The 25,183-nt window shown below is 42.6% G+C and overlaps 1 protein-coding gene across 1 annotated transcript in view; it reads left to right on the top strand.

Annotated features, from left to right (window-relative positions):
* The window catches only part of LOC135710795 (ATP-binding cassette sub-family G member 8), a 206,071-nt gene extending 187,310 nt beyond the window's left edge, over nt 1-18,761 (top strand). Inside the window, exons 3-9 of the mRNA XM_065233478.1 lie at nt 15,348-15,743; nt 15,803-16,255; nt 16,313-17,074; nt 17,135-17,278; nt 17,347-17,606; nt 17,675-17,955; nt 18,016-18,761. Coding sequence (XP_065089550.1) covers nt 15,348-15,743; nt 15,803-16,255; nt 16,313-17,074; nt 17,135-17,278; nt 17,347-17,606; nt 17,675-17,955; nt 18,016-18,258 — 2,539 coding nt within the window. The 3' untranslated portion in view covers nt 18,259-18,761. The remainder of the gene's footprint in view (nt 1-15,347; nt 15,744-15,802; nt 16,256-16,312; nt 17,075-17,134; nt 17,279-17,346; nt 17,607-17,674; nt 17,956-18,015) is intronic.
* Nucleotides 18,762-25,183: the final 6,422 nt, after the last annotated feature.

The following is a 25,183-nucleotide window of genomic DNA, read 5'->3' as shown; positions in this document are numbered from 1 at the left end:
CACTGCTGTAGCATGTAAGCAGGATGGAAATAATAGATCAGAATAGACAGATGGATAAACATGAATGTTCAGGATATATTGCAAACAATTGCTTGCTTGCTTTGGCTACCGAGTGTAGATGAAACCGATTCCCTAACACGGACGTCAAGTCCAGATACCAAAACAATTGTGACATGTAGCATAATATAGCAAATGGGTGGAGTCAGCGCTGAGAATTGTCATTCAGCGGCATCTAGGGAAGTGGATGTATTTTGCCCACTATCGTATTCTGGCCCACCTGACTATATTTTGCACATTTTATCACATCAAATTAAAATTTTTAATATTGTGAAAGTTAGATGAAAATTATTACACTTACTTTTGTTTTTAGTAAATTGTTTGATTTAATGGCTGACTGGAATTCTGAGGAAATTTTAAAATTTTCTTGATTTAAGGCAAAGTTTCGTGAGGTTTTATAAACTTAAGGAAAATTGTGGAGAAATCCAGAATTCTTCTGGGCAGTTTTAATAACATCAGGAAAGTCTAGACTATTGGAGAAGTTAGGAATAAGTGCCGATTATTTAAGTGCAGTTCTACGAAGTTCCAAAAAATCTTGAGAACCTCAGTGAAAATCATTGAACTATATTCAATAGTTCTTTTTGATAAAAAGTTCCACAAATTTACGCAGAACTTCGAAAACTTCACAGAAGTGCAGAGATCTTCAGAAACATTTTGAGAACTTTATATAATTCTATGAAATTTGAGAGAAGATCTGAGAACTTCATGAACTTTCATGAACATTAGCAAAATGCGAGAGAATTTTAACGAAGTTTAGTAAACTCCAAAATAAGAAAGAATTTCAGGGGGAGTTCTGTTTGATTAGTTGAAAAAAGCGGAACATTTTATGAAGTTTCCAGATTTTCAGAGAACTTCAGAGTTAACAGAAGCAGAAGCAGAAGGCACTACGATCCGACCTTCTATTAGCGTTACAACAATTTGTGGTATACTAATGCAAAAATGGTAGGGAAGAATGGTATATAATGCACCCCTGGAGTAGAATGCCCTTTTCGAATTTATGTTGAGTTTTCTTGGAATTTTCAATCCAATTCTAAGTTTTATCATGCAGAATTTCGAGATTAGATGCTAAAAAAAAAGTGTTGCTTGATAGGACATCCAAAAAATTACGAAAAGCCATGAAAACACAAATGAAAGCCAGCTGATGCGTTCTGCCCAGGAGGTGCATTATGTTCCATTGTCCCCTACAGGCATCAAAAGCTCTCAATTAATAACTGTGGATGTGAATCTAGAACACTAAGTTGAGAGCACGCAATAAGCTAATATGCCAGAGGCGTCGCGTCCACATGTGCAACATGTGCACTGCCCAGGTGCTCTTAACATGATATTTAATAAAATCATTAGTCATAATTCAATGATCTTCAAGTCACATAAAATCATGCAGGCATGTCAAGTGTGACTCTTTAAAACAGCAGTGAGCATTTTGTTTTGGTTCAAAAATTCATCTGGCTCTGTCATACATTGATTTTTCATTCTACAAAAACAGCTATAAAAACGCGTAATTAAAATCTTGCGCGCCAGTTCAAACTTTCCGTAAGTGTATCAGCAACACGGAACTCTCAGTCAGGAATGCTTTGGCCTGTATCATACTTGCGTAGTGGTTTGAATGTATTAGTTTCCGAATGAAGGAAATCGTTGATGTATAGGTAGCCAACGCGTCTCATTACCATAGTGCACCGAAAGCTTCCACACCAACGATAAGCTTTCCAGGAGGCTTTCCTCCGGTGGTTTGTAGTTAAATTTCGCTCTTCTCTCTTTCGCTCAAGAGTGTTGCTCTCGTGCATCTCTGTTGTTGAGAGTAATAAACGTCAAATCGTATGTGGTTGTTGTTTTTTCAATGAAGATTTCGTAATGAAGAAAGTGAATGAAAAGTAAAAAAAATATCTGGACTAGACTAAAGCAAACCCCACACGCATCAATATATTGACGCGAAGGGGAATTATTGACAATAATATTGATGATGTAAATTCAGAAATATTGTCAATCTCGATATATTGACGTCAATATAGCATGTATTGACAATACGATTATTGTCAATAAAAGCAATCGTGTAGGGTTCACTTAAGAGCTCTAAAAGAACAAAAATGGGATTGCCGGAAGAAAATCAGCTGGACGTGATCGAAGATATACTAAGCAGACCTTTTTTCCGTCGCTCTGTTGAAGAGAAGTTACAGCTGGTGAAACTGAACGTACCCCAACCAAAGATGGATAACCTTAAGTCGGTTTGCAACAGGAAGGGAAAAAACCGGATCCGAAAAACTTCAGAAGTTATTCTGCTGGCCATGTCTGCTGTTTCGGGAGTCTGGTGACAAAGGGATGTGGAGTGGAACAGGATACAACGATCTCAGTCATTTGTCAACGGCAATCGAAGTTCACGCGGCGTCGAGAGATCATATTGACAACGCAATGGCTTTCCAGACGTTTGGGAAGATTCGAGTTGACGAAGCAAAATAGACCATGGCAAAGAGGTACAGCGGAGCAATCACAATATATTGGTCAGAAAAAACCGACAGGGAATGTGGAAGTTGATCGAGATTGTGTGTTATCTGGCGACTCATGGACTAAGCTTTCGGGGGCATGATGAGAGTGATAAATTGTCTAACCGTGGAAACTACCGAGACCTATGTGCTTCCCTCGCCCTCCATGACCCGAATTTTAACGATTTTGTTAGTAAGAGTGTCGTGTTCTCCGGTGTTTCCGCCACTACACAAAATTAATTAATCACGATCATAGGCGAGATGATGATGGATGAACTGGTTGGTGAGGCGCAGCATGCGGAGTGTGTAGTAGTGATGGTTGATGAGACTACCGACAATTCCAGGAAATCCCAGCTTGCCACAACACTTCGGTATTGCCTAAAAAATGGTGAGATATTCTTTTTTATGATAGTGCGTTAACTGTTGTTAAGTTATCATGAAACTAAAATAGCCTCGATGATGTCTTATTTCAATACAGGAAGAGTCGTAGAACAATTAGTCCAAATTGAAGATGTCAGTGAGGATAAGTCGGCAAATACGAAAGCCGGACATGTGATGAAGACGTTGAACAACTTTAAGATTGGTGCTGAAAAAGTTGTCGCGCAGACATACGACGATGCTAAGGTTATGTCTGGGAATATTGGTGGCACGCAAGCGCTAGTGAAAAAAAAAACTTCCCTACGCCTACCATATTCATTGCCAAGCACACGTGCTCAATCTTGTCCTTCTGAATTCTTGTACTAATAACCCTCAAACGAAAAGGTTTTTCTACGTTGTCTTCCTTGGCGTCATTTTTTCACAAAGGCCAAAAAGAGATTGTGAATTGAATAAGTTCATGCAGAAGAAAATACCTAACGTTTGCAAAGTGAAATGGGCTTACACCTCGCGCATGATCAACGTCGTTGAACGCAATTATTCGGAAATTCTTTCATGTTTAGGGGAAATGTACCTAGGAGAAAATGTGTGGGATGGTGAAGCTTGCTCTATGGCCAGAGGTCTCCACGGGTTTCTACTAGATTTCGATACGATTTTCTTTCTGAAAGTATTTTCTGAGATATTTTGCTTTACTGATATCATGTATCTGACACTGCAGTCAAAGAAACTAGATTTTGTTGCTTGCTCCAAAAGTGTCAACGAAACAAAAAGCATTACGAAATTACAAGGAGAGGAAAGATTCGACAAAATAATAACATCTTGTTTCGAAACAACAGGCATACCAAATGACCTTCGGCATGAATACACTAAATAATATAAAGTATATTGTTCTTTGCTGCATCGTATATTGAAGGAATTAGATATTCGCTTCAAAGACCTTCATCATTTCAGTTATTCGGCTTTGCTAGATGGCTCCAAATTTGAATCTTATGATAGAACATTTCCCAAAGATGAAGTCGACAGTTTTTGTGATCGATTCAAGTCAAACGATAAAGTGAAGCTCATTAATGAACTGAAAGTTTTGTACACCAAAGACGATTTTAAAGGAAAGGGTGTTTCGGAAATCGTATCCTTCATCTATGACACCGGTTTGGAAGATGTATTTTCCGAAGTGTTCAAACTTGGAAAACAAATTTTGTGTCTTCCAAGCACCACTGCTTCTGTAGAAAGAAGTTTCTCGGTCATGAGGAGGGTAAAATTGTATTTGAGAAGCACGATGAGCGAAAAGCGGGTTAAATGGCTAATGGTTGTGTCTGTAGAACAAAAGCTTTTTCTAAATATGCAAAAATGTGCAGGTTTTTACGATATGGTAATTGATTGGTATGCAAAACGGAGTGACAGGAGAATCACATTAATGTATAAATAACGATTGAAATCGGCTAAATAAACTATGGTAACATATTTTCTACGTTCGTTTAATTAACCATAAATCACAAAATGACATTCAAAAGAATTGACTTTTACTGTTGGTAAACTGAGATTTTAGTAATGTTGGTGCACATGTGACAAAAAGAGGCACGCGTCGCCTCTGTAATATGCGATAAGCAATAACCTTGAAGAAAGAAAGAAAGCACATACGATTCTCCATCATCAAATATTAGTTTGGGTGCCAACATCTCTAAATCAATTGGTTTTAAAATATACTGTCAGAAATTTTTTTTGGTGTATTTTGATATGGGGAGATTTTCACTCTTCCATCAGTTGTATGGAATTTTTAAGATAAAATTGAATAATTCAAATTTCTCCCGGTAGATAGTTTTAAAATTAACCGATTTAAGAATTTGTTGACCCAACCTAACTGATGTACATGAAAGTTGATTAATCTGTCATTTCGGACACTGCGTGCTACATTGCATTCTGGCCCTTGCGGACGGTTATGAGCCTTAAACACTGTCCAGACTGGAGAGTTATAACATGTTATAACGGTTGTCAAATAATTGCAACACAGAAACCACCATCAAGATAGCGCTATAACATGTTATAACTCTGTAGTCTGAACGTACTATTAGTTTTGGGATTGGAAACAAGAAAACGTGCGGGCCTGGTTTCTGCTGCATGGCAAAATATTAGTATCATCGCTTAGAAGACCTATTTTGATTGGTGAGAAGGTGCGTCTTTGAAGAGCTTCCCGAACATCACAATTGAATGGAGTTTCTTGTGAGGAGAGCAAGTATGTATGATTTAACTGTATCGAAAACAAATAGCTCATTACTTTTCCAAAGTAATATAATCCAAATAAGCACACGCACTTGCAGTTACCCGCATAACTTTCCTTTCGCGAACTATGTATCATTATTTGTCCGCACAAATAGCTTGCACCATTTATCCACACACCTCCTTCCAATCAGCCGTAAAGCATCTCTTAACCATCATTCGTACCTATAACAAGAGTTTCGCTTTGTAAAATAAACCCGCTAAACCTCATTTCAATTCTCCCAGAGCCCTCTCTACGCACGCAATCACCACGACGCACCTGGCAGCACGCTTCCTCTCCGATATCGTGATAATCGAATCGCCGTACTAGATAACAGTTACAGATTTTCACCCCATTCACATTGTATCTAAATTCAATCATCTCCAGCCTAGTTTCCCATTTAGCTCTTTGTGCAGAAGTGCTCATATGGAGAAATTTTTCGGGAACTAAGCCGGTAGAATTGAAAAGCCGCTACTTTTCGATTTCCATCCCACACACACACACTGACACACTCATGCTACCGGGCATACGTCGTAGAGGTGAACTGTTTTGGATGATCTCCGTCTGTGCGCACATGATGATGGATGCAGCTGCTCATGGGGGAGATTTTTTTGGGTATCGGAATCGGGCTCCATACTGATAACTGACCCGCACATCTCGCCGCGGTGGTGGATGTACTTCCATACCGAGTAACCTACTTTTTCGAGCTGTTCGCGCGCTCTCTGGGGGTCTAATGTTGGTTATGCCTACACCTGTGGATGCTGGCTGCTTGATTGGTAGCAGGTTGCAATTAGTAGGGTAGAGAACTACTTCGGCCTAATCGCCCATTTTGGGCCTATCGAGCAGAAAACTTCAAATAAATCCATGATTTTAGAGTTAACAAGTCAATTATGCGTTTGGTACGATACTTTAGTTAATAAGCTACGGAACGAAGTCAATGAGAACGCGTGATTTGAATGTTTGCATCCATTATTCCCAAAAACAAAAGAAGCGCTCCGACCGAATCAATTTTTATCTTCATCCGATAGGCCGAAGTGAATTCATTGGCGTTTCAATGGCGTTTCAATGCGTTAGGCCGAGTTTAGAATCCGTAGGCCGAGTTTGGCGTCAAGAAGCAGTGTTAGATTTTTGACAATATCTCAACGATTGGTATATCTTTATCAAATCTTACGGTACATACGGAAAGGTACATAAATTTGGAAACCATCAATAATAATAACATTCCGTTTGGTGCTAAACTACGCTAGATTAAGAAAGACTAAGTGCGGGTTGTGCTAAATAGGCCAGAAATGGGGTAGTTAACCCTATGTAGGTAGCATTTCACTTTGCGCAAAGCTGCACTGTGCTCTGCATGATATCGTGCAAAGATACTCATTGCTACCTGGTTATTTATGTTTAGGTGGTCACTATGAGGTCGAAACTGTGAATTTGACTGATGGAAGGATCACGGTGTCTTCACGGTGTTTCGCAAAAACCCATTAATGGGTATTAAAACACCAATTTCTGCTAAAAGTGCCCCTCCTCATTTAATGGGTAAACTATGGTTTACTCATTAATGGGTAAATGGGTGGTCTGTCAATAAATGGGTGTTTTATTACCCATTTTCTTAAATTGTGTTTACCGTAAAATGGGTGAAAAAATACCTATTTTTTCAAAAGGAGAATGCAAGCGCTTGGTTCTTTGTCCTTGTTGATATAAAAAACTATCTAATACATTGAAAATAAATGCAGGTGTTCCGATCAAATTTTATTACACGAAATATTAAGATACAATATGATGGATGAAATTGTATTTACTCATCAGTAAGCCTCTCCAACGTTCCGGATTCTAATCTTTTCCGGAGATCTCCCATTTTCGCTAAAAAGCTGCCGACAGTAACTATTTGCATTCCCAATGAATCGGTGACAGAAATGAGACGATAAAATTTCAAAGTGTTTTTTCACCCATTAGTGGGTAAAAAATATACCCATTATTCAACCGTGAGCTGATTCTTTAAATGGGTATTTTTTCTCCCATTTTATGATTTCAAAATTCCCCCATTTATTGACAGCTGCATACATGGTTTTAAAATGGGTATTTTTTTACCCATTAATGGGTTTTCACGAAACACCGTGTCTGTTAGAAAAACATGAAAACCATTCGAAAGAGGGGAATTTTTTCCCATTATTTTGAGCCTACTAAGAGCACCCGCACCGGTGCGTTGCTATTCGGGCTACTAGTTTGACAACTTTAGCCATTGTCATATTATGTCGTTTTCGTTTTTGCGGTGTAGCTACACCGGTGTTACACCGCCGTACACCGATAAAAATTCAGGGTGTAGCTATCAGCTGCACCTTTGTTTACAAACAAATGATGATGAGCTGTCAATGACTCGCGCTTATTGATGCTTACACTACAGCGGTGCAGTGTAGTAAAAACGAAAACGACATTAGAAGCAACTAGTTCACGCACCGGTCGTTGCTATCACGACTGTACATTTATGTTTTCGACTTTCGCCTAGGTAGTTGCTAAACTTATCGTCGAACTTCGAGCTGAAATTGATCACAGAGTTCCGTGATTGTTTTTATCCGACAATATTGAAATACATAACCATGAAGACTGAATATTGAAGATGCAACTACAGACCCAGGCGGTCAAGAAACGGTCCTCCCAAAAATCCGAAACACCCCTAAAGGTTGTCAATTCTGAGGGGGGGCCGACACATGTAAAGCTCAATGCTAGATGCTCAACAAATCTCACACTCGCACACTCTTTCATTTCTCGCAGCTACTTGCATCGCGCATCATCATTTTGCTGAAAATCTTCAGAAATGTCATCAACCTTCTTTCTATCTACTCAGCGTGCGCGCAGCTAACCACAGCGAAACACATTTTTTCCTGCTTCGTACACACTTAGAAATAACTAATTTTACACGTGACGGAATCCATCTTTGACATAAAGAATGAGACGTAAACAAAGATGTCATGTAAAATTAAGACTGGAAAGTTCGTTACTAGACGAAAAGTACGTTTGATTGAGCTGAATTTTGCGTCTATTATGGCTCAACTTTATGTTAAAATTGACTTGTATATTTCTATCTCACAGCACCTAAATTTACATGATTTTTTTCTAAGTGTGTAGATTGAGTCGCCCCCCGCAGTAAATTCGTAAAATATATCCATAGTTCAGCGTTTTTTTTTTTTCAATTCACTTGTTGTGATGCTACATGAATCTGGGACCAGCTTGCGAACACTGAGCCGACAATCGTAAAAGTGGTAAATCCGTAAAAAAGCTCAAAATAGATTTTCATATGCTCTACTTATGAAAGTTGCGCACCAAAATGCATAAAGGCATTTTTGTTTGCTCATCTGGATTACTAGATTACATATTTTAGCTTGTGAATGTATCAATGTAGTAGAGGTGGGCAAAACAGCTCATCTAGCTGAGTGGATCAAACCCACCCAGCTCACTAAAGAGAGTCGATTCTTTTGAACAGCTCTTCAGCTCACATTGAAATTATAGAAATTATGACACAAATTCAAAATCGAAAAATTATACATTTTTTTTTTTTTTGTATCTTTATTAAGGAGACTTTCAGCCGTTGGCTGGCTCGTCTCCGAGTAAATTAATTTGTGGTTTTAGTGCATAAAACTGCATAAAACCGTAAAAGTAGTCTAAACCAATAAATCCGTACCTTACAATATGGCACTACTTTTCGATGGAAAACGCCAATAACGCAACAACTGATCAACCATCGCGTAAACCAAAATGCGCGCAAAATGTGCCAACAACATATCAGTAAAAGCAAAAAATGTACGCCAGAGAGCTATACCTATGTCACACGCGATGATATGTCTACATACAGATTTTATTTCTGATGTTAATTCTCCAGATGAATTTCTCTCACTATTATCGGCTTCAGCTACAGCTCATCGGCTCAGATCCGGATCCGGAGCTGAATCGTGAAGAATCGAGAGAAAAAAAAGATCCGAAGAGCTGGACAGCTCCCAGTGAATTATTCGAGTAGATGATTCGAATCCGGAGCTGAGCTGATAAGCTGGAGAGCTGCATTTCGCTTTTCGGTTATTTATTTTTTGCGGAAAATAATTCGACGTAACTGACAGCCACAGCCTGCTATTAAAGCTGACGCCAAATGCTAATTTTCTCTGAATTGGTAATAGGTATGTCTCTCTCTCCCAAACAGCCGCTTGGAAGTTTGCTTTTACCATTGGTGCTGTCGAACTTGGTTTACGCGGTGACTATTCAATGTGTAAGTGGAGTAATGAGTCCTTTTTTGAAAAGTTCCGCTATGAATGATGGATTGAATGGTTAAGACTTGTGATATCACTGAGCTGATGAGCTGCGGTTCCTAAAAAATGAACCGCCGGTGATCAGCTCACTTTAGAGAATCGGTATATAGAACAGCTCGGGAGCGGATCGCCCATCTCTACAAAGTAGTATAGTCTGGGTTCCATATCAAGATACTCATATAAACCGCATTGAATCAGTTTAAAAACAGTTTCTATTATTTGCTCGAAGAAAGTAAGGCTGGACGAGTTCACCCTTACCATCTTATGAGTCTCGATGTATGTTGATTAATTTGGATGCACTTGAAAAGCGAAGGCAGTTTGCAATGATAACTTTTATAAACGATCTTTGTAGCACAAAGAGTGAATGCCACAGAGATTTTAGAAAATCTAAATTTGTATGCTCCCACTCGTTCCTTAAGAAACAGAAATATGTTTTATATTAACAACCAAAGAACAAACTATGCCAGGAACGCGCCTTTAAATAGAATGATGTCTTGTTATAATGAACATTATGAACATTATAACTCTTAAAAAACGTTTGTTTTCGAGGTTAGTCAGAGATTGAAAATTAAAATAGATGTTAAGTGTTAATTAAATTAAACTGGTCTACATTTGATTGACGACGAATAAATAAATAAATCTCGGTTGGTCGAATTTAATACGGTAGAGCTATTTACATCAGAGAAAATTGTTGGAACCTTTAAGAAGTTTTGATTGCTAGAAATTCGAGGAAGTTATAAGATCTTTAAAAGTAAGTTTCGACAGCTTCAGGGTTATCTATTAGGTCAAGAGCTTCAGGGCAGTTCCATTAAATTCATAAATTTACTGTAGTGGCCAAAACTTCAGTTAAGCTTAAATATCTTTCGGTAAGTTAGGTGATATTCGGGTAGGTTAGGGCAGTTCCATGAATATCAGGAAAACTGTGAAAACTTCAGGTTAGTTCCGAGAACTTCAGGTTAGTTCCGAGAACTTTATTGGAAGTTCCATTTACATCAGTAAAATAAGTGAACTATTCGTCGGAAGGACGTCCAAAAAACTACAGGGAATGAAATTTAAAAAAAAATAAGAAGGCTACACAGAAGTTCCACGTTTAAAGGGAAGTTTAAAAATCTTCTGGGCAGTTCCATCAATGTCTGGACAATTCCAGAAACATCATCAGGAGAATAACAAGAACATTAGGAATGTTCCGTAAACTACAGAAAACATTAGAGATCTTCAGGAGAGTCTGAGAAATGAAAAAAAAACTTTTGGGAATTGTTGTGATCTTCAGGCAAGCGAGTCAAAAAAATTTCAGAGATGTGGAGATGACTTAAGAAAAATTGATATTTTAAAGAATTCAAAGAAGTTAGACTATAGAGCCTTAGGTAATTTCAGAGATATAAACGGCACTTCCAATAACTTCATAACTTCAACAAATTCAAGAAAGTCTAGACTTTCAGGAAAGTTTGTAGATTTGTAAGCGTAAGTTTCGATTAATTCCGGTCAATTCCATAAACTTCAGCGTTTTTTAAAGAAGTTCCGATAATTTTAAGGAAATTTTGAGAACTTAATAAAACTTCAGAAATATTTCGGGAACTTCAACGAACTTTAAAGGTTTTTAGGACAGTTCTATTTAGTTCAAGGAAGTACCAACAATCAATACGAAACTAACGGTTTTATATTGGCTCACTACTTGACTAGCCTATTGGTCCCAAGCAAACGATTAACGTACCCCATTCTAGTCGAAATTCTAGTACTACGCAATGTTTGTTTTGATTCGTTATGAAAATTTGGCAGATAAAATGAGGGGTTAGTGGATTTTCCTATGTTTCGAGGGGTGAATCGATTAGCTTGGGACCGAAGAGAGTACCAGAGCTAAGCCAAAAAGTTGAGAACGTTATTTCGGGACCTTCTAGTCTTAGAGTTACCTCTATGGTAGTACCATAGAGGTAACTCTAAGATCAGAAGGTCCCGAAGATACGAGCTCAACTTTTTGACTCAGCTCTGGTACTATCTTCGGTCCCAAGCTAATCGGTGCACCCCTCGAAACATAGGAAAATCCACGAACCCCTCATTTTATCTGTCAAATTTTCATAGAGAATCAAAACAAACATAGTGTAGTACTAGAATTTTGAATAGAATGGGGTACGTTAATCGATTTGCTTGGGACCAATAGGCTAGTCAAGTAGTGAGCCAATTTAAAATCGTTAGCTTCGTATTGATTGTTGGTAGGACCATAGGGGTAACTCTAAGACTAGTAGGTCCCGAAGAAACGTGCTCAACTTTTTGGCTCAGCTCTGGTACTCTCTTCGGTCCCAAACTAATCGATTTACCCTTCGAAACATAGGAAAATCCACTAACCCCTCATTCTATCTGTCAAACTTTCATAGCGAATCAAAACAAACATTGTGTAGTACTAAAATTTTGACTAGAATGGGGTACGTTAATCGATTTGCTTGGGACCAATAGGCTAGTCAAGTAGTGAGCCAATTTAAAATCGTTAGTTTCCACCGGTTGGCAGGACTGATCAGAGAAACTAAGTGCAGTTCAACCAACCGGTGAAAGCTAACGATTTTAAATTGGCTCACTGCTTAGCTACCCAAAGCAAACGATTAACGTACCCCATCCTAGTCAAAATTCTAGTACTACACAATGTTTGTTTTGATTCGCTATGAAAGTATGACAGATAAAATGAGGAGTTCGTGGATTTTCCTATGTTTCGAGGGGTGCGTCGATTAGCTAGGGACCGAAGAGAGTACCAGAGCTGAGCCAAAAAGTTGAGCACGTTTCTTCGGGACCTTCTGGTCTTAGAGTTTCCTCTATCATTCAACTAATTTCAATCACATTGAAGCAATGTTTAAGAAGCTCCGAGAAACTCAGGGAATTCTAGAAACCTTCATAAAAGTACCAAGACCTTTATATAAATATGATAAAGGGTGTCCCACATCAAATTGTATCATGGAAAAAACGCTATAGAAAATTAACCATTGGGTATTTTCTCTTGAAAATATGGGTAGAAGTAGATAAAGAGTGTATTGTTTACACGGTTTAAATGCAATGGGGGGAGGTGGCTGTCAAATACGAACAATCGTCGTCTACCTCGCATAACTGGTTCCAAACGTAAACAAGCCATAAGAAACCTACAGGGTTTGTTTACGTTTGGAACCAATTTCATACAAGAATGATCAGTAAAGGGTGATACGGTCAAAAATTGGTCAAGGGAAAACGCCTGTAAATCGGTGAAATCGTTTATTTAAAAAATCAAATTAAATTTCTTTTTCAAGTTCAATTAGTATAAAATTCAGGAAAAATATTCAGTTAGGCTTCCGCTTTTCCAAATCCGAATTGCCGGGCCTTACGCTTGACCCCTGCCATCAGATTTTGTACAGCCACCTTGTCCACCTTCTTCGCCGCAGAAAGCCAGTTTGCCTTGAACTGCTGCTCGCCCTTAGCAGTTTTTTTGGTCTTCTTTAGGTTCCGCTTGACAATAGACCAGTATTTCTCAATTGGGCGGAGCTCTGGCGTGTTGGGAGGGTTCTTGTCCTTGGGAACCACCTACACGTTGTTGGCGGCGTACCACTCCATGGCCTTTTTACCGTAATGGCAAGATGCCAAATCCGGCCAAAACAGTACGGAACAACCGTGTTTCTTCAGGAAAGGCAGCAGACGTTTATTCAAACACTCTTTCACGTAAATTTCTTGGTTGACAGTCCCGGAAGCTATGAAAATGCTGCTTTTCAAGCCACAGGTACAGATGGCTTGCCAAACCAGATATTTCTTTGCGAACTTTGACAGTTTCATGTGCTTGAAAACATCTGCTACCTTTCCCCTTCCTTTTGCCGTATAAAACTCCTGTCCCGGAAGCTGCTTGTAGTCGGCTTTGACGTAGGTTTCGTCGTCCATTACCACGCAGTCAAACTTCGTCAGCATCGTCGTGTACAGCCTCCGGGATCGCGCTTTGGCCGTCGTATTTTGTTTATCATCGCGATTTGGAGTCACTACCTTCTTGTAAGTCGATAGTCCGGCTCGTTTTTTGGCTCGATGCACGGTTGTAGACGATACACCCAGCTTATTTGTGGCATCTCGGAGAGAGAGGTTAGGGTTTCGCTTGAAACTACCGGCAACTCTTGTTGTCGTCTCAGCGGGTTCCGGTTTTCGATTTCCCCCCGATCCAGACTTCCTGGCTGTCGACAAACGTTCCCCAAACACTTTAATTACATTTGTAACGGTTGATTTGGCAACTTTTAGCGATTTTGCCAACTTTGCGTGCGAGTAGCTCGGATTTTCGCGATGCGCGAGCAAAATTTTGATACGCTGCTCTTTTTGCTTGGACGGCATTTTGACAACTGAAGAGTGAATTCCAAAATCAAAATAGGAGCAACATTCTACACACACACACCTTCAAAATGAGGGGTGTTCAGGTTTTTTAAATGCAAAATTGAAAGAAATACGTCAAGTTGATATTGACCAAATTTTGACCGTATCACCCTTTAGTTCAATGCAATTCATATAATAAATTCATGGAAACTAACTGAAGTGTAAAATTGAGGAACTCCTGAGCAGAATTCACACTTAATTTAAGGAATAATTCCATTGAAGTTTTGGAGGAATACTAAGAAAATGCTGAGGAAGAATTCTGATGAGAATCTCAAGGGAATTCTGCTAGAATTATTAGAAATCCAGACTGAATTGAAGAGTAAATTTTAAGACTTTTCTGTAGATAATGTCCAGAGTGTTTTGAAGAAAATTATGTAGGTATTTCCAGAGAGAGTCAGAGTTCCAAGGTGGATTTCATAGATGATTTGAAATTCTTGAACAAATCCTGCGATAGGTTCCAACATAAATCTGACTTGAATTTAAGATTCTGTGACTTAAGATAAGTTTGTACTATAAAAAACATAAGATCTTATCTCAAAGATGGATGATTAACAGAATTAACAAGAATTAAGATTAACAGTCTTAGAATTTTAGGGTTTTTGCGCTTTTTTAGTTTTGAACTCAATCAAATTTTCGATACTCTAGGGCACTGAAAATTTGGAAATCTGAAATTTAAAAAAAAATTGCGATATTTTGAAGTTTGTAAACATTTTAAATTCCAAATTCCGAGACTTTGAAATGATTTTTCGTAGCAGATTACTTCATTCAAAATTGTCCCCCCCTCTATCTAACCTGGTTTTGACCTTGCCCATAATAACTATTTTCTAGATGCTGCTTAAAATATGCCAAGATTCACTTTAATTTCCAAATGCCTTTATATATCTTCAAAAGTCTTCACAGAACATGACATCCTTAACTAGCACATCCATCTGAATAACTTTGATGAAGGCCGCAACATTACATATATCTAGTCGAAATATCAAATTAATAGCAAACAGTGGACTATTCAATAGGGCTTGTCCTTCTGAACTAATTTGCAGAAAATGGAAACCACAGACAAGCAGACATACCATTCGCAAGTTGTTCATCACACACGCATTTAACGGTCAATTAAAATGTGTTTTAGTTGGTAATACCGCCACTTGTGGCGCGCATAGTTCAGTGTACTGCCCATCACAGTATACTCACCAGATGACGTAATTTTTTTTTGAAAAGTTGTCCAAGGCATAAAAGCTGTTCATCTTCAAACAACTGAGATATACGAAGTTTTATAAAATTTGCCTGAAATTCACGTTTTTCTTATTATATTTTGAACAATTGTTGTGAAGAATACTTTTGTCATTTTTCCTCGATTGGTACTGATCAATCCAATATTTTCCAGACCAATGCTATTATTTTTAGAATGCAGAAAAAAATACATCACATGATATTTTTTAAAAATACATGATTTTCAGAATGATTTTTCTAACATATGCGATCTGTATTGAAATCCCTGTGCTAAATTTGAATGAATTTGCAATCGCATTTACCCTCTCCTTCCAGACAAAATCTCAACTCAGACTTTGCCGACTCAGCACTCGGCTCGTCGGACAAATCCCCACAACCGTACAGCCCACAGCACCGCAATGGCTACCGGGACGATCAAGCCATCTCCAACCACCCACGCTACGGAGGACCCAAGGCCAACCCGCTGAACTCCAACATGTACACCTACCTCAAGTTCGGCCTACCGCGAGTATTTCCACCAAACGGCGGAGGAGGTGGTGGAGGAGGCGGAAGAGGCGACGGTGGAGGCCGTGGTCGCAACTCATCCAAGGCAAATGGCCGAGGTCGCGTGAACCGAGGCTACCGGGACAGTACTGGCCCTGGTCCCGGCTCGTCCGGATACGACAGCAGCGATAACGAAACCCACCGCGGTAGAGTGCCAGCTAATTTAAGGTTTGTATCACGGAATCTCCTAGCTTTCCGATAGACTCATGGAATTCCGCCAATTTCAGAAAATATCGTAGTGAATCGGATTTCCGTGCAATTGGAGTGACTCCCACCTCGCGGCCAAACTCGCGAGCCCAGGGCATCCCCCTGGCAGCACTAAAGCAGGCCAACAGCCGTGCCAGCATAGCTGGTACCCATGTGTACAACCCCTACGCCACCAACCAGCGACATCACAATCTACGGTCACAAAGCGAAGCGGACCTACTTGCCGAGTGGGACTACGACGAATCGCCGGTCTACGGCGAAACCCGACTTTATCCGGAGGAAATCTATAACACACAGAGTCGGAGGCATTCGATAGCAGGTTTGGTGTATCCGAACATTCAGGTTCACTGTTTGGACGTTCTACCCGGGATGCGAGGAGTTTCGCTTCAAGCTAAGGCAGGGGACCTGTTTGCCATCATGGCGACTTCACAGCGAGAGGGAACGGCTCTGGTGGAAGCCTTGGCTGGTGTGCGGTAAGTTCTATTATTGTACTAACTTCTTCAACGGGGTTCAATAGTTTGAACTTTCAGGCAACGTTTGAGCGGAGAAATACTGGTCAACGGTCAACAGGTGAACCGACGCATCCTGAGACAACTGTGCGGTTACGTACCGGCCTTGGACAGAGCTCCCCTTGATCCCAGGATGAGCGTCCAGAGTACCCTATCGTTCCACGCCGCACTCCGTGGACCGTACGACCGCAGTGACCTCAAGGAACGCGTCGATATCCTCGTGGAAGACCTCGGTCTAACTGCCGTCCGCTCAGCCAACGTGTCCCGTTTGACTCATTCGGAAAAACAAAGACTGAATGTGGCCTGCCAACTGCTAACGCAATCCTCGATACTGCTGCTGGATCAAACCACGGTCAATATGGACATCTTCGATACATTCTTCCTCGTAGAATACCTCCGTCAGTGGTGCAGTGCCGGCCGGATGGTCATCATGACCCTGCAACCACCAACATTCGAGATTCTGTCCATGTGTTCCGGAGTGCTTCTACTGTCCGGTGGTCGAACCGTATACTCAGGAAGCCGAGCGGATCTACCACGACACATGGGTCAGCTGGGCTACCCTTGCCCTCCGTTTAAAAATCCCGCCGACTACTATCTGGACTTGGTAACACTGGATGATCTGTCGGCTGCAGCCCTGCTCGAATCCTCGGCGAGGATTGAATCGCTGGCCAACTCATGGGATCACGTCAACTCAGAACCACCGCTCGCAGCACCCGTTGCCAATCTGCCAGAACCGACCAGGAGCGCTGGATTCTTTGGACAAATTCACGCCCTGGCTAAGAGGTGGGTGTTCACTGTCCGCGATCATCAGTAGGTCAGTACTCAATGGGTCATTTATTGCAGGTACATATCCTACAAGCAACCGGGCTCGCTACTGAACTGGATCAGCCGACTCATCCTAGCTGCCGTTCTATCGCTTTTCGTCGGATGCATCTTCTGGGACGTCCCAGCATCCGATCCTCAGTTGAATCTCAACGATCGATTAGGGTAAGATCACCATACCCCAGGTCTACCAACAACAGTTTGAATCTAACGTTATCTTCGATTTTCCCCAGTTTCCTCCACTGCATCCTAATGGTCACTCTGTGGCCATTGCTGATCCTGCAAATCCGTGACGTCCAGGAGGATCGACTGTACGCGGAAAAAGACCTCCGACTAAGTTTGTACGGAAGATTTCTCTACATCATCATCCAGACGACGCTCAGCGTCCTGCCGAGCCTCTGCATATGGCTGGCCTATCTGCTTCCGGCGCACAGCATGGCCGGCCTGTACGCATCCCCAAGTAACAACGATACCATCATCTACGTTTACATGGGTAAGTCAAAAGTGTTTACCTTCCCAAAACTTGAATAACGACCTGCGACATCTTCATTTTTTCTGTAGGTTACCTGTTACTCTACCTAATGGCCATACAAACGATAGTGCTATTCGTCGCCCATCTGGTGTCGTGCAGCATTTCCGGAACGATCCTAACCACGCTGGTGCTCCTGCTCCTGTCCGCCGTCGGAGGCTACGCTGTCCACCCTCGGAACATCCCCGACTACCTGAAATGGGGCGAGATTGTTTCCCCGGAGAAGTGGATCCTACCGCTACTGACCGAGCAGGAGTACAGCGTAGAAACGATCACAATGCAAACCAGCCAGCAGATGTGCCGGAACAAACAAGTAAGGCACACCCCGGTTTCCCTCCCCCAAGATCACCGCTATAGCAGCCCCTCGTTTCAGGTTCAACACCAGGAGATCATCGTCCAGCAGCCCTGCCCACCACCGAACGGAACGGCCGTGCTGGTCGATCATCTGCTTCTGCCCCAGGATCACGTCCTGGATCCAACCGACATGTACTCATCGACGGTGCTCGGTCTCCTTCTGACCTGTATCATCTTCTTCGCCCTGAGCATGTTCGTTTTCCTGACCAACTGCCGAAGCATCTGCCGAAGGCGCGTCGATCGACGACAGAAGCGAATTTAGGAACCGACACGGCCTAGCAATACTTAAAGCAGAAGCAGCAACAACAACAACAACAAGTGTGTAACTTTCAAATCGAGTTTTTAGTTGATTTTTTTTTTAATTTAAATGAAATTATTAGACGGTACTAATCTGTAGTTGTAAGACAAAAGCGACGGATCGATAATGAAAAAAAAAAAAATGATAGCCAACTATTTAAGATTTTTAATCGATTGTTTTAGGGAAAAAGATGAAGAAGAACGAAAGTGAGCATTGTTTTCGTTTAGCGATGTACAATGGCTAAAGGCGAAGAAAACAATTTACGAAACAAAAAAAAAACACAAGAGTTAATTAGAGACGACGAATAGACACGAGATATATTTTTTAAAAGAAGAAAACCATTAGCGGTAGAGCGCGCGACGTAAGGAACGATGTCAATGCGAGGAAGCAGAGTTGCATCCCGTGCATTTAGAAACAATTGTGCTGAATGCTCTTAGCTGAATAAAGTTCATTTATTTTTAACAAAACGGTCGGAAGCGATATCCGCTGTGCTACATCACATCCATTTTAGACTAAGTTACTTGATATGCTTTCGTTATATGTTTTTTTTTTAATTTAGGTCTGAGACTGAATGTCTAAATTGCAGGCTGTCGGTGATTAACATTTCAGGGTGTATTCTAAGCTAATTTTGAGGAGTATTAATTGATAATTCTAAAATGAACTTTAACTAAATTCTGAGGATAACTTATCCAAACGAGTTATGAGAAATGTCTGGGAGAATTCCCAGATAGTCGAATGCTGCGGATAGCTCCGCAAAGATAAGCATCCCAAGGGAACCGAATTCTGAGGGTTATCCCTAGAAGGTTGTGACAAAAGTTTCATGGACATTCCGAGAAAAGAATTCTTAGGAAAATATATAGGGTTCCGGACGAGAATTCCAAGAAAATTACCAGGAAACTCGGAGAAGATCTCCAAGATAAAGGACAACTACAAGGCATTTCTAAGGTGAACTGCAAGACAGTTATAAGCAGAATTCTAGAGAAGTTGTAAGTGGAATTATGGAGGTTGGGAGTTGTGAGAGGCTAACCAAGTTTCGAGCGGCAACAAGCGCCCTTTGCACACGCACTACTTTCATGGTGACCTGGTCTCGCTGGCGGGAAAGCGACGTCAAGACTGTCGCCCACGACAAAGTGATGGTCAACATCCGATCTCGACTCACCGACTTGACAATGTGACAGGTGTCATCCCGCCAACAAGAATCAAGGTGTCATCTTGGAACATTCCCTTCGGCGTCCAACTAGCCGATCCGGAATTCTACAAACCAGACAAGATCGGTATGCTTCTTGTTGCAGAGTTATTCTTCAAGTTGATGCGACTATAGGACGTATCAAACTCGACGACAACCTCCCCGATCTCCGTGAGACCCGCCTTGCCGATCAACGCCAATCAACCACAACATTCGCTCATCGTATCGTTGGACGACATCGAGGAATCCATTCAACGATTTTGGAGGCTCGAAGATGTGCCAGATTCGAGTCCTCTGACGAAGGAAGAACATTTCATTTCGTCGCCACCCACCAGCGCGATGAAAATGGACGATACCTAGTGAGGCTACCGTTCAAGGATAACGTGCACGAGCTTAGTGACTGCCGAGCGGTCGCTCTGAAGCGATTACAGATGCTGCAGAGAAGGCTACAGCGGAACCCCGATCAGTTCATGCGTGAGTATGAAGATCTGGGACACTGCCACGAAGTACGAGAAGAAGACGATCTACCGCACCAGCAAAACTACTACCTGCCGCACCATACGGTACTTCGCCCATCAAGTTCGACCACCAAGTGCAGGGTGGTCAAACCAACAGCGAACAACCGTTCACTCAATGAGGTTCTACAAGTCGGTGCAGTGGTACAGAAAGAACTTTATGACGTCATACTTAGGTTCTGCAAGTGCCCAGTTGCATTCACAGCCGACGTGCCGAAGATGTATCGACAAATCAAGATGCATCCAAGGGACACACACTATCTCCGTGTCTTTTGGTGTGCGCATCCGTCAGAGCCACTTCGAGTCTTGGAGCTCACGACGGTTACATATGGAACAGCATCGGCTCCGTTCCAAGCTACCAGGTGCTTGCAGCTTGCTTTGGGATCCAAAAGTCGATTTTTTCCTCATCGCAAGGCCGGCACAATGTGATTTGAATCAACGATCAACGAAGCGTATCATCTACTCCGAGGTGGGGAAGCTTTTTGACCCGTTAGGACTTGTGTCACCAGTGATTGTCGTCGCCAAGCTACTAGTGCAGCAGCTGTGGAAGCACAAGATTGGATGGGACGAGCCCGTCAACGACGCGTTACAGGAGCGATGGGTTGAATTCGCAAATACCTTGTCAGCACTCGACAAAATCGCCATACCAAGAAGAGTTACGTTCCACGACGCCGTGGAACATGTGTTTATGTTCGAAGCCACCATTCGCTGCTTGATCGTCAAGCAGTCCAGTCCGGTTTCGTCCGCTCTCTCTCTCTTTTGAGTATTAATTTTGTGACAGTCCGTTCGCATCTTTCTTTCGCAGTGAAAAGCGAAACATCGTTCGATCTTAGTATGGGAAAACCGCCGCGTGGTGATGCGGTCGCAAGCTCGTCCGGGAAGCGTCCCCGTCAGGAAACCGCCAACGCTCAGTCAGCCTCGAAAAAGCTGCTGTCCAACAACCGGTACGCCATTCTGGAAAAAGGTGATGAACCGGAAATAAAGAAGAAGGAGAAACTACCACCCTTTTTTGTCAAGGGATTCCCGCCTGGACTTCGGGAAAACATCGAGTACTACATCGAGAAAGGCTTCTTGAACTTCACCATGCGCCTGTGCACTGAAGGCATCATTCTGATGGTACCAGCAAGGAAGGACTACAAGGCCGTTGAAGGGCTTCTGAAGCAGAAAAAATAGGAGTATTTCTCTCATGACATCGAGGAGGACAAGCCGCTCAAGGTGGTCGTGCTTGGTCTGCCCGATATGGAAATCGCCGCGCTGTCGTATAAGCTTAAGAAGAACGGCCTAAAGCCTTCGCAAGTCTTCAGGATGAATCGGCACGACGCCTCCCGCAAGTACCGTGACCAGCTGTATTTGGTCCACCTCGAGCGAAACACAGCGTGTTTGAAGGACCTGCAGTGTATTCGGGCGCTTTTCCACATCGTGGTTAAGTGGGAACGCTACCAACCGCGCCCCCGTAACGTCACCCAATGCTCAAACTGCCTCATGTTTGGGCATGGGACCAAAAATTGCCACATGTCTCATCGGTGCAACGAATGTGTGGCAAGCATCACGCACCCGAAGAATGCGAGAGCATGGAGAACGCCGATCCACACTGCGCCAACTGTGGTGCAGCACATCGAGCTACCAGCAAGTCTTGTCCGAAGCGTGCGGAATTCATGGAAATCCGCAAAAGGGCCTCCACGCAGAACCAGCCGGGTCGGTAAAAGCTACCGGCACGCAATGAGCAGAATTCCCCCGCCATTAGCCAACGGTGTCCGATTCCGATTCTTCCGCCACTACCGCTCAACAACCGTTTGGCTGCTGCTGCATCGGTCCCGCCAACTGCTGAGGTGCCAAACCATCCGGCTAATCCGAGCCTTCAGTCCTATGCGGCAACGGTTCCGTCCCCTCCCCCGGAACTATCGTGGCGTCGAGTCGATGCCCCACCATCGAATGAAAACGAAGAGCTACTCACAACAGAGGAACTCATTACCATCATGGCAGAAGCAATCATCATCAAGCGCTCCTGCAGAACCAGAACCGAGCAAATTCTTGCTGCATCGCGTTTCATCGACAATTATGGATCATGAAACCATCAAGATCGCCAACTGGAACGCTTGCTCGCTCAAGAGCAAGATCATCGAGTTCGTTGACTTCCTCAACAAACAAAACATCGACATTGCCGTTATCACCGAAACCCACCTGAAACCGGAGGTAAACGTTTACCTTTCTGACTTCCGGCTTCTAAGACTTGATCGAACCAGCTCCGGGGGAGGAGGAGTTGCCATTGCGGTAAGGAGGAACATCTGCTGTCGGCTTCTACCGAGCTTCCAGCTGAAAACCATCGAAGCTTTAGGGGTAGAAGTCTGCACTCCTGTCGGCCCTATCACCATCATTACGACCTACTGCCCCAAGCAAGTCACCATCAGGGACGGATCGGCAGCAGACCTGCGGAGGGACATCATCAAACTAACTCAACGGCGCGAACAGTACATCATCGCTGGCGACCTGAACGCCAAACACCAGGCTTGGGGCAATAGTCGACGCAACCAAAACGACACCATCCTGAACGACGACCTGCAAGAGATTCGCTACACCATATTAGCGCCGGACTCTCCCACCCGGTTGAGCCGGTCTGGCGTTCACTCCACCACTGACATCCTCATCAGCAACATGGGAGACAACATCTCGCTACCTGTGATCCATCAGGAGCTGAGTTTGGACCACTATCCGGTGGTGGCCGAAGTAGGCTCATCTGTCAACCGATTCCAAGCTTCCCGACGCAACTACCATCGTGTCAGCTGGGAGGAGGCGAGGAGCATCGAGGAGGCGATATCCCGGACCAACACGTGCCAGTATCCAAACAGGTAAGCAATACTCTGAACCTTGATAGAATTACCAAAGATCTCATTAGACTCCGTAACTCCATCCGAAGGCAATACCAGCGTTCTGGTTTGCGTGTCTTGAAGACCCATTGCAATCGTCTTACAAAAACCATCCAAGCCAGGATGGTGGACCTCAGAAATCAAGATTTTGCTAACAAGATCCGCTCTCTCCCAGATTGTGCAAAGCTCTTCTGGAAACTAACGAAAATTCTTTCCACCACTGACCCCACTGGATCGTCCCGGCGACCCAGTGGTTCATCTGATAACTCCTGAAGAGAAGGCTGCCGCGATAGGTCAACACTTCGTCAGCTCCCATAATCTCGGACAAAACATCATCAGCCCTCATGAATCTGAGGTTGCTGAAAATGCAACCAATCTTCATCAGATTCTTAACATTTTTCCAGAGGAATCCGAGATTACGGCTGACGAACTGTTGGCCTATAACAAATCATCTAAAAACATGAAGGCCGCAGGTTTCGACAACATCCTGAATCTGGAACTCAAACACTTGAGTTCCAGATTCTACAACCATCTGGCACTAATTTTTAATCAGTGCTTCAGACTTGGCTACTTCCCCTCGTGTTCGAAGTCAGCTAAAGTCATACCCATCCGGAAACCTGGGAAGGATCCGTCCTCTCCTTCAAGTTATCGACCAATAAGCCTTCTCTCAGGGTTATCAAAACTGTTCGAAAGAGCAGTCTACCACCGGCTCCTAACATCTGCCGATGAAAACAACTTGTTACTCGAGGAACAGTTTGGTTTTCGGAAAGGTCGTTCGACCGTCCACCAGCTGACTCGAGTGACAAACATTCTCAGACGGAACAAGTCTGTTTCGAAAACATCTGCCATGGTGTTGTTGGACGTTGAAAAAGCGTTCGACAATGTCTGGCATGATGGCCTGGTGTTCAAATTGCAGCAGTACGGTCTTCCAATCTTCCTAGTGAAGATAATAAACAACTATCAGTTAGACAAAACGTTCCGAGTCTCTCTGAATGGCATCACATCGGATGCTTTCAACATCGGTGCCGGGGTTCCACAAGGAAGCATCCTATTCAACCTGTTCACCGATATGCCGGCTCTCCCTGGTGGTGGATCGTTGTCTCTGTTCGCAGACATCCATCGTCTACAAGGGTAGGGTCATCGAAGCTCTGACTGCCAAACTTCAGAGAGGCATGGACGTCCTGTCTGAATATTTCAACATCTGCCTCAACGGCACAGTGGTGGAATGGTCGAAAGAGGAAGTCTACCTCGGCTTAACACTAGACAGGATTCTGATTTTCAGGGAGCACGTTGACAAAACCAATAACAAGTGTAACATCTTGATATGATCACTGTATCTACTCATCAACAGGAGGTCTACTCTATCTCTGAAAAAAACTTGCTATCCACAAACAAATCATCCTTCCCGTAATAGAATACGGGATGCCAATCTGGGAGAGTAGCGCCAAATGCCATCACCTTGAACTCCAAAAGATTAAGAGCAAGATCCTTAGGATGGTCCTAAACAGTCCCCGGCGGACTAGAAAGAGATCCACCTCCTGGCTGGAATTCAGGCATTAGAAGAACGGACAGTATTCATCATGGAAAGGTTCAGAGACACCTGTCTGAGATCAAATCATCAGATCATACGTGATCCAGCACGTTAGGTTGAGTTATACTCGTAGTTAGGTAGGTTGTCACTTTTTTCAATTCAAACTAAACACACCCCCAATAGGGGTACATATTCTGTAAACTAAAAGAAAAACGTGAATACTTAAATAAGAATAATAAAACAGCAAAAAAGGTTATCTTCCATTTAATTCCACTTAATTAATTTTACGTATACGTAAATATTTCGACTACAATGTGCAGTCTTCATCAGTGTCATTCCCACTTACTACTACTACTCGTTGAAGACATTCTTGTGACGAATTTTGGTAGAGAAGCAGCAGTAGCAGCAGGAACTGCTGCACAGCAGTCAAGGAGAGCAACCGAGAGCATCGCGGATTCCTGTAGCCGTGATCGAGGCTGCAAACCTCGATCCGGTCACGACAGCATGCACGTCTGTGGGTGAGGTGAGGATTTCCGCTCAGGAGTCTTCTAAGGTGCAAAATGCGCAATAAAATGATATTTTACTAAAATTGCTACAGTCTCAATCAACTAATTATCTATCTATATATATAAAAATGAGTTTGCGTTTCCTTTGTCACTCCAAAACTCAAGAACGGGTGAACGGATTAGAAGCATTTTTACATGGATTTGTTCGTCTTGACCTCCGCTGTGTTTGTATGAAACCAAATGCAATGAAAAAGGCACTGGAACATTCGAAAAACCGTGAAAACCCG

Source organism: Ochlerotatus camptorhynchus, unplaced genomic scaffold (assembly GCF_037179485.1).
Source record: "Ochlerotatus camptorhynchus isolate MF236.1 unplaced genomic scaffold, CSIRO-AGI_Acam_v1.1 ptg000402l, whole genome shotgun sequence".
In the NCBI taxonomy this organism is placed as follows: Eukaryota; Metazoa; Arthropoda; class Insecta; order Diptera; family Culicidae; genus Ochlerotatus; species Ochlerotatus camptorhynchus.
Note: the sequence above shows the minus strand (reverse complement) of the source record. Positions and strands in the feature narration are given on the sequence as shown.